The sequence below is a fragment of the Neovison vison genome, chromosome 8, assembly GCF_020171115.1.
Source record: "Neovison vison isolate M4711 chromosome 8, ASM_NN_V1, whole genome shotgun sequence".
NCBI classification, from domain to species: domain Eukaryota; kingdom Metazoa; phylum Chordata; class Mammalia; order Carnivora; family Mustelidae; genus Neogale; species Neogale vison.
In genome coordinates, this window is record NC_058098.1 from 132,598,695 (window position 1) to 132,608,630 (window position 9,936).

General features: G+C 55.3%; 1 protein-coding gene across 1 annotated transcript; it reads right to left on the reverse strand.

The window, feature by feature from the left end:
- Positions 1 to 640: 640 nt before the first annotated feature.
- Positions 641 to 4,751, reverse strand: MYCN (MYCN proto-oncogene, bHLH transcription factor). Its single transcript, XM_044262050.1, has 2 exons — positions 3,601 to 4,751; positions 641 to 1,421 (listed from the first exon to the last, which is right to left on the reverse strand). The coding sequence occupies exons 1-2, from the start codon at positions 4,388 to 4,390 to the stop codon at positions 817 to 819; spliced, it is 1,395 nt and encodes a 464-aa protein (XP_044117985.1). The 5' UTR covers positions 4,391 to 4,751; the 3' UTR covers positions 641 to 816.
- Positions 4,752 to 9,936: the final 5,185 nt, after the last annotated feature.

The following is a 9,936-nucleotide window of genomic DNA, read 5'->3' on the forward strand; positions in this document are numbered from 1 at the left end:
TTTGAAGAAATTAAACACAGAACTTTGCATTTACCCAGTTCTATGCACCAAACATGAACAAATACATTAACAGGAAGAAACAGGCTAGGAAAAAGGCATATATATATAGTAAATTTCTTTACAAAAGTTTCTTAGTTCAAAAAGTGATAAAGTAATATCTACTCAAAACTTTCACAACTCATTTTCATACGAAAATATAAGTATCAAATTTAGTTATGTATCAGCATCATACTAAAGTATACAGGCAGTGTAAGAATTAGTACAGTACATAACAGAGATTAACAATATATTTGTATACAAAACATGCTCCTCAAACATTGAGGTATTACAGTACTTAGGTATGAACTTCCGGTCTAATACTGGCCGCAAAAGCCACCTCTCATTACCCAGGACGTATACAAAAGGCGGGTGTGTCCATGGTATTTACAGAAATGTTCCCCAGGGGGTATCCAATGGCAAACCCCTTCTGTGACATCTGCTGGAACTTAAGCACCATTTTAAAAAGAAGGAATGACTTTCTGTTGTTTGGAAACTTGGAACAAACAAGGTGACTTCAACAGCCCAGAGGCTCCCAACGGTCACAAACTCCAACCACGGTCTCGGAGGGGCCAGGGAGGACACGGCGACGGCCACCCAAGCATCCCATCGCGCAGAACCCCCCCATGTCCTGCTCCCCACCCAGATCCAAACTCGACGGGGGACCGATCTGAAAGTAAACCAACATTCTTAATGTCAACACAATGTTTGTTTAAAAAAAAAAAAAAAAAAATCAAAATGTGCAAAGTGGCAGAGTGACTGTCCAGTTTCGAGAAACGTTTAGCAAGTCCGAGCGTGTTCGATCTTCTTTAGCAACTGCTGCTGCCTGGCCTGCAACTTCTCCTTCTCCAGCAAAAGCTGATGCTCCTCGGCCTGGAGGGAGTGGACGTACTCGGTGGCCTTTTTCAAAATGACCACCTTGGCGGCCTTCTCGTTCTTCACCAGCTCCGGCACGTGGTCCCTGAGCGTGAGGAAGCTGGAGCGCAGGTCGTTCCGGCGCTGACGCTCCAGAATGTTGTGGTTCCGGCGGCGCTCGCTGTCCTCCGAGTCGGAGTTGCGGGGACTCAAGCTCTTGGCCTTGGGGGGGAGGACGCTCTTGAGGGGGCGGGGCGATGCTTCGCTCTTGATCTTCTTCTGGGGCGGCACGTCCTCGCTCTCCACGTAGGGTGATGGGGCGGCGTAGTTGTGCTGCTGGTGGATGGGGACACAGCGCTTGAGGATCAGCTCCCCCGGAGGGGCCCTCCCAGGGCCCAGGGCTGCGTTCTTGGGGCGCACAGTGATGGTGAAGGTGGTGACGGCCTTGCTGTTGGAGGAGGACCGCCGCTTCTCCACGGTCACCACATCGATTTCCTCCTCGTCGTCTTCCTCTTCGTCATCTTCGTCATCTAAGAACAAGATGGGAGTCATTCTTTTGGTGACACACACGGACTACCCCCGTCTCTCCGCTCGGTCTCTTGTGGCAGGAGCAGGGCTTGACAAGCATCGGGGACCCGCCCACAGATGTGGACAGGATCCTACCCAACGCCTGGAAACACGTCTGGAAATTCCCCCTTACCCACACTCCTAGACCTTCCAGCCTCTGCTCAGACTTTAGCAGGTGGCAAAATTAGGAACTCGGCTTGTCAGGTGGCATCTGACTCCATTACACACGAGTTGGGGGACCCTGGGCAAGTTAAACTGTGGAAGCCTCAATTTCATTGGGGATAGTAACAGGGTTCTGAAGTTGCACAGGTAATACAAAGAGAACCGGGTCCAGGAGACACAAACACGCTCAGGGAACGATAAGCTTTTATCATCACTTTTACCCAAAGACTCGCTCATTACTTCCAACTCCACACTTAAGAACTGGGGCTCCCCGTTTTAGGAGCCTCCTTAAGCAACTGACACAGAGCCGAGTTTGATTTTAAGTCCTTACAATGAAAGGGCCATTTAATGGTCTGAGGCAGAGAAATTAGCTGCCTGCCAGAAACCTGAGTTCCGTCCAGTAAGCAGGTGTTCATCTAATAGAAACCAAATCCGAATGACTAAGTCGGAATCCACAGGAACTCTAAAGCCCGAAGTGGGGGCGCCTCTTCCCCCAAGTCCACGGCAGAAACAGCAACCCCAAAACATGTAGCATCATGTCTGCATTTCCCTCTCTCTCCTCCTCTACCTCCTCACTGGGATCGAAAATTATTGTTTAAAATGCAAGCATGAAAATCAAAACACATCTTCTGCTTGATCTGAAGGGGGCCGGAAAGCTGAACAATTGTGGGATTTGTTCTAAAGCCGAAATGTGAGGCTGTTCCAGTCTGTGGGTCCCTTTAAGCCCATGTTTTGGTTTTCTGCCAAGAAGACAGCTGTTGGAAGGAAGTGCTTCCTCACTGAGAGCTGTCAAGGCACAGACATTAAAGGGACAGACCCGATTCAAACTGGAGGCTTATCACCAAGTTTCCTTCCAGGAGCCTTAGAGGGATCCATCCTTGGCCCTCAAGGAAATGCAGGCTTGTTATCCACCTGCACCACATTTTCACGATCCCCTGGGGTCCCAGCTCCCCGCCACCAGGACAAGGGCTATCCAAGTGTTTGGACAAACTTCTTTACCTCCAGGGTCCCATGCAAAGTCTGGGTTTTAACCCAACCCTGACGTTTAAGGCAGAGGCAGGCACACAACAGAAGCAATCAAAGGGTGCCTTCTAGCCCCGGGGGGGATTCCTGGAGGCCCTGAGTGGCCGCCCTCACCTTGAAGGGCACTGGGTCACAAAATAACTCCGGCCTGAAATTAGTCCCGGAATTCTCGCCAGAGACAAAGACCGGACCCAGTTCCCACTGCACCCCGTAAAGAGGCAGCCCCTTAAGAATGTACACAACCGCTGTGGTCCTTGCCACCAGCTGCTGAATGGAGGGAGGGAGGGGGGTGCCCCCAGCACCCCCAGCCTTTCAGATCCTCCGCCGGCCGCTGGCCAGCATACTGCCGCCTGCTGGCCAGGGACCAGGAGCAAATAGCCCACCACCCACGGAGGGCGGGGAAGACTACCCAGGCTTGAAAAAATAAATAAATAAAACCGGTAGTAGCCATCTGTGCAACCTCCCTCTACCTTCCAGCGCCCTACATAGGATTCTGCGCTGCCTTTGTGTCTTCTCCCCGCGCCTGCCCTCCCCTGACCCGGGAGGCGGTCCCTCTCCACCCTCGTGCTAACAGGTTTCTGCCCTGAAAACACACCCAGCGCACCTCTACACTCCCACCCAGCTTTCGCCACCCAGCGTTTCCTAATTTTATCCCTGGACTGGCTGCAACCGAGAGGCGGGGCGGGTGAGCGCGCCAGCCGGGTCTCCGAGAGAGGGTGGAAGGAACTTCGGCGAGGGTGAGACTCTGGGGTACACCCTCTTGGCAGCCCCCACTCCCCCCTCTCCTCCTCATCCCGGGGCTCGGCTTGGAGGACCCTGGCCCTGTGCCACCTGCACTACCTCTAAAATACTCCGCCACAACCCTCCGCAAAGCCAAACCCAGGAAGAGTAACAAAGGGAGCGCGACTCCGGCTCCAGTGCTCCCGGGAGGCAGCCGGCCTCCGGCCCGGTCTTTACCTGAGTCGCTCAGGGTGTCCTCTCCGGAGGTGCTGAGAGCCTTGTGGTCACCGCCACTGGCCGGACGGCCGCCGGGGCGCGGGGGGACGGCCGCCGGGGCGCCGGCCGAGGCCGCGGCACTCGCCCCCGAGGCGACCGCAGCAGCGCCGGCCGCCGGGGCACCGGCCGGAGCGGCGGGCGCGGGCTCGCGCTTGTTCACGGGGAAAGGGAAGACGACGGCGGGATCCACGCACTCGGCGGCCGGGTGGGCGAGCTCCGCGGGCAGGGCGGCCCCGGCGCGGCCCGCCCCCGCCGCCGCACAGTGCCCGCGGCCCGCAGGGCTGGTGGCGCCCGTTCCCGGGGCCGGGGCCGCGGGACCGGCAGCCGGGGGCCCGCGGCCGTGCTGCAGCTTCTCGCTCACGGCGCGCTCCAGCTTCTCGCGGGCCGAGAAGCCGCTCCACATGCAGTCCTGGAGGATGACCGGGTTGGGAGTGAGGCCGCCCAGGCCCCCCAGGCCGAACGCGTCCTCCTCGGCCGGGTTGCCCCACAGGTCGGCCTCGGGCAGCAGCATCTCGGTGGCCCAGTTCGGGGGCTCGGGGCTGTGCTCCGGGAAGGCACGGCTGGGCGACAGCGGGGGCGTGGGCAGCAGCTCGAACTTCTTCCAGATGTCCTCCCCCGGGGGGGTCGAGTCGGGGCCGCCGAAGTAGAAGTCATCTTCGTCCGGGTAGAAGCAGGGCTGCAGCGAGTCAAACTCAAGGTCTGGGTTCTTGCAGATCATCCCTGGCATGGTGGCCGCAGTACAGCTCGGCATCGGCTCGCCTCCGGGCGGGCGAATGAGGGCTTCTTTCCGCTCGGCTCCTTTTAGTTAGGGGGGTGCTTCCTTCCCGTGGGGGGCGCGGAGGGCGGGGGCCCGCGCCAATCTCCGACACTGCAACCGACAGACACACGGGGAGAAGGTTGGCAAGCGGAGCCGAATGGGGGGGGGCGGGCAATGGGCGCCCCCTTCTTCCCCGGCTCCTCGGTCTCCCCTCCGAACCCCCCACTCCGCCTGGTGCTCCCGAAGGTGGAGGAAGTTCTGGCTCCCGCTCTCTCCCTCTCCCTCCCTCCTTTTGTGTACAAGCTGTCTACGACAGGGGGTGGGAGGGGGCATGCAGATGCGGGGGGTGATGGCGTGGCTCTGCAACTTTGGAAACTGCCATTTCATTCACACTCCGCAGTGCCTGGGGGAGGGGGCTGCTCCGGGCTGCAGAATCCCAGCTCTCTCTAGCTCCCCGACAGCCCAGTTGCACCGCGGAGGTCCAGCTGCTCAGAGGAAGCCCAGGGCTCCAAACCCAGCTACCGGGCGTGAGATCTGGAGTACCCTCAATCCCTCCTTTGTAAAATTGCAACCTCGGGAGTGCAAAAGATAGCGGGGCATTTAGGAAACTTTGCAAATGGAAAAACGCCTTTCTCTAGACCGAGACCAACGAGGGGCACCCAAACCCACAACCGCCCCCCCCCAAATTAGAGCAGGCGCCCCTCAGCAATACGTCGGCTGCAGGGAGAGTCCTGCCAATAGCTTATTTTGAACCTCTCTAACCCCACCCCCACTCTTCCAAACCCCCAACAATGTCGTCTTCCTGGGAGAGGGGAGCGCCTGAACCCCTGTTCCCAGGAATGGTGAGGGGTCGCCAGGAGAGCCGCGTCTCCTCGGGGCTGGAGTAGTCGTGACCCAGATTACCACCGCGGCGGCCTCGCTCTGTCTAACCCCTCTCTTCTTCCTCCAGGGGCACCCTCTGGAGAACCCCAGCTTCGGGGTGGGGACGCACCGGCTCCCCGTCAGCTCATACACGGATAAATGTTCTGGAGAAGGGCGAATTTCTTCCCGATGAAGCCATTACACCCCCCCTGGCAGAGGCTGTAAAAAGGATTAGGGCGGGTCTCTTCCACCCGGGGTGCCTTCGAGGCTGGAACTGGCTTTTCAGGGAAAACCCCGAGATGGTTTTGTTTCGGAAGCAGCAACAGTCCCCCGAGGATATTCGAGCGCCCTGTGCGCGAGCCGCGATCCCGTCCGGGGCTTGCCTTCCCGCCGGGCTCGCCGCCCGGGGGGCGCGGGGCAGTTTGCAACCCCCGCTCCTTACCTCCCGCCGACAGTCGGGGATCCAGAGGCGATTCTGCGCGGGGGTCTCCGGGTGGCCCGGGGTTGGTGGTCCTCGGGTGGCTGCAGGCTGTGCGCGCTTGCGCCTGGCTAGCGCTAGCTCGGCTCCAACCCAGTTCCCAGGAGCCCACCGCATCCACCCAGCGCGTCCAGACAGATGACTGTCACTGGCTGCGCTTTGAAGCTCGGGGGATATTATTAACTGAAAAATCTGACACACCCGGGGGGCGGGGAGAGAAGGGGGCTGCGGCACAGACAAGGGGGAGGGAGAAAGGCAGAGGAAAGCGGCTTTACCCCGCCCTCTTGATTTCCATAAAAATCAGGGGAGGCGCCAAGGCTTTCGCGCCAAAAGCCACTTGCTTTTCTTCTTTGCAGAGAGGAGGCTGCAAAGCTGGGAAAGCCCGGGGTGTGCTCCTCCCTCGCTTTTAGACCCCCGGGCTTGCACCCGGTGCACTCTGCGAACCAGCTGCGCGCCGAGCGGTGCAATGCAGCACCCACCCTGCGGGCCTGGCAATGGCTTGGCATTAAAATATTTTTTCCGGAGGGCTCCGGGGGTGTGTACTGGGGGAGTGGGGCGGGGGGTTGGGGGCGGGGGCGGGGGGTGGAAGCCGAGGCTTCTCACCCAGCCCCCGCCCCGACTGCGTTTGTGTTCGGCTGAGCGCGACGCCTGCGTGGAGCCAGGCCCGGCGGTGGGGTCGCTGGTGTGTGATCTCGAAGGGAGGCTACACCGAGGGTGCAGAACGGGAGGAGGAGGAGGACGCGCCCATTTAGGAACCAGACCGCAGGATGTTTCTAGTTTTAAATTGAAAGGAGAGGGGCGCCCCCCTTGTTTGAAAATAAATAAATAACTTCGGGCTACGAGGGTGGCGCCGCGGCGGTTTCTCCGGCCGAAGGCGACACCTCGCGGAGACCGAGCAGAAAGCGGAGCCGCTGGGCCAGGTCTTGGGGGCTGGAGGGGGGCCACCCAGCCGCCCCCGCGGCACTGTCACCCGGACCTCCCCACTGCGCAGCTTCCGAGGGGGAAGGAGCGGGAGACCCGTCCCCACGGGCTCTCGAGTTAGCCTTCTCCAAGCCAGTATTTCCCCGAATTTCGGGGGAAGCTGTGCAGGTTCCCATCGAAGTGGTGGTCCACGCCTCCTCGAGACCAAACCTCGGCTCCAAACCCTGGACTCCAAATGGTTGGAGCCAAAAAAGAAAAGCTGCGATCGGTGCTTCGCCTCTTGGTGCCTCAGTTCCCTCATTTGTGAAGTTGCAGTTAGTAATGGCGCTTACGTCATGGGGTTGTTTTGGGAACAGAGCGCTGTAAAAGTGCTTCGAACAGTGCAGAACACCCAGTGAGTGTGAGCCTCTGACTGATGGTACCTGATCGCGAGTCCTCCGGGGAAATGAAGACACCCCCCCACACACACACACACAAATCCCACTGTATGGCCCTCTCTATTGTCACCGCCCCCTGTGAAATCTTCTTTTCGTTCTGGTCAAGCTGTTTTACAGGTAGAAGGGTGGGGGCATCGCAGATGATTGCCCCTACCCCAAAACTCCCCAGGAAAACCCCGGACCCCCTGGGAAGCCCCCTTCACAACCAAATACACCATGAGGTGGGTTTTCCCTTGGAAAACATTCCCTGGGTGCTTTGGGGTTAGGAGAACCTCCACCCCCCACCCCCACCCCCACCCCCAGTGGAGTGAGGAAGCTTCTCCATCTCCCTTTTCCCAAACTGGAAATGCAGCTCATCTCGGCCATCACCTCAGCATTCAAACTGGTTGCGGGCCAGGCTGCCGAGGGTCAGGCGGTAGCCTGTAAACTGCTCCCGGATTAGCATTTCTGAAGGGCTCTTCCAGCCCCTAGCCCGGATGCCTACATAATTCTGGGGAGAGAGAGGCAGATCCCCAGAGATCTAGGAAGTGGCCTATGAATGAGGCGGAGAGCTGCCTCCCAAGCACCTTTATTATTATTATTTCTTTCACATATGTAAAACGCTTCGCCTTTGCAAAAGCCTTTAACACCCCCACTTCTGCTTTCCCTAACCCCCTAATCTAAACCCAGCCCTCCTGCTGTATTCTCTGCTAGTGTCCTGGATTTTCTTCCCGAGCACTCAGGGCCATTTGTAATTATATATGCCTGGGAATGTTTGCTCAGTGCCCGCTTCCCCCACGAGGCTGCGGGGGAAACAACCTTTACCTCCCTCACTAGACCTGGGAGCTCCGGAAGGACAGGCCTTGTCTGTTTTGCTGAGGATGGATCCTCAGAGGCCAAGCCACGTACCTGTCTACAGCAAGTACGGGACACTGTTCAAGGCTGAGATCCCTGAATGAGTCCTAAGGCGGCCACCTCTTCCCAGATAGTTCCTGTTTATTGGCAACAGCGGGAGAGACAAATGAGTGTCGTTCCAGAATCTTCTTCAGGCCCCCAGCAGCAGCGGGACCCAGAAAAGACACTCAAAAGATCCGGCCCTACCATTTTACCAAAATGATAGGATATTAAAATAGGCCAAGATGGCGCCCGTTACAATGTTCAAAAGTCTTCTCCTTGTCCTCTCTGACCAGACCTGTGCCCTCCACCATGCCACTCGTTTTTCGTCCCTTGATTTAAAAAAAAAAAAAAAAGAAGAAGAGGAGAGGACAGGGAAACAAGGGACCCGGTGACTCCGTGTGCCTCCCAGCAAATCAGGTATCCTTCCAGGACCTCAATTCTAATCTCCTCCTTTTAATGCAAACCAGTAATTACTGACAAGTCTGAATTTGAAGGTTAACAGAATGATAAAATTCAACAAGTGTTTATTGGTGCCTTTATTTGCAAATGGAAAGATAAAAGAGTCTTTCCACCAAGAAACCTGGCCACCGCTGCTTCCTAGACGGCTTGTGGAGAAACCTGCCTATTTCCTTTTAAAACGTGGAAACAGTCTCGGGCTACGTGAATGCACATTAAATAAATCTTCAGATGGCTTGGAAGAAGAGGCTTGGCTCAGCACACTGCTGCTCTGTCCCAGCTCAGAGCAGAGATGAGTCAGCGAGCTCACCGTGGACTCAGAGGGACACACTCCTGAAGTAGAACCAATGGGTTACATAGAGTTAGACCCAGGACTGGGTTTATAAATAAGGATTGTTTTGAGAGACAATGTTTTGGCCTACAAATCTCTTTATTAAAAACAAAACAAACCACACACACATTCAGAAGGGCCCAAACCATGACTGGCTAGGAGATCCACAACATCTAGGAACCCTCCCACTGCCCCATCTCCTGACCAGGAGGGAAGGGTCTGATGGGTCCAGGGCCCACGGTTCCTCCTAGGAGCTTTACCAAGTCCCTTCCCCCAACGACAGCAACAACAACAAAATGCATCAATTTCTGCTGATTAAATCCTTGTAAATCCTTGACTCTTCATTTGGAATAAAGTAAAATCTAGCTCCCTGCCTTACCCAATTGCAAAATAAAAAGCAAACAAACAACAACAACAAACAAAGAAAAGCCTGGATTGAAGATTTAAATAGAAAGAAGTCAGAATATAAAAGTTAAAAGAGGAAAATAGAGATTGGAGTATTTTCTGGGAGACACAGCCCAGAAACAAGGAAGGAAAAACTGAATATATTTGACTACAATAAAAGTTAAAATTTACAGTTAAAATGCACCCTAAGCAAAGTCAAAAGTGATAGAAAATACTTGCCTCGTACAGAAGAGACAAAAAGTATATCCCATGTATTAAAAGAGATCCAACACATTGAATAGAAAAAAACAGCCCAGTAGTAGTAAGACTTCAGGATAAGAGTAGGTAATTCACTGCATAGGAAATGCAAATTGTTCATAAACATATGAAAAGATGCTCAGCTTCACTAGTAGTCAGGGAAATGCAAATTAAATCTCAAGAAGATTAACATTTTTTTGGTCTAGCAGATTGGCCCAAGTGTTGGCAAGGCTGAGGAGGGGGTGGGGGCCTGTCCCCCAGGGCTGGTGTTCCAGCTCCAGGAGTAAAAGCAATCCCACTCGTCTGTCTTAGGAGATATAATAAAACAAAAATATGTATACAAGAATGCGTGTGGCAGGATGGTTCTTTATAACAAAAATACTGAAAACCCTGTAAATGCCCATCGGTAGGAGAACGGTTTGAATCTGTCTTAACACATCCGTGCAGCGGAATAATAGGCAGCCACTAAGAGTAATGGATTAGATCTACAGGTAATGTCTGGGAAAATCTCTGTGCTTAAGAAGGGAAATAAGCAAGA

Coding starts and splice junctions, on each gene's coding strand:
- MYCN (XM_044262050.1), bottom strand. CDS start 4,390: ATGCCGAGCTGTACTGCGGCCACCATGCCAGGGATGATCTGCAAGAAC. Junction 1,422..3,600: donor GGACACCCTGAGCGACTCAG/GTAAAGACCGGG, acceptor TCTTGTTCTTAG/ATGACGAAGATGACGAAGAG.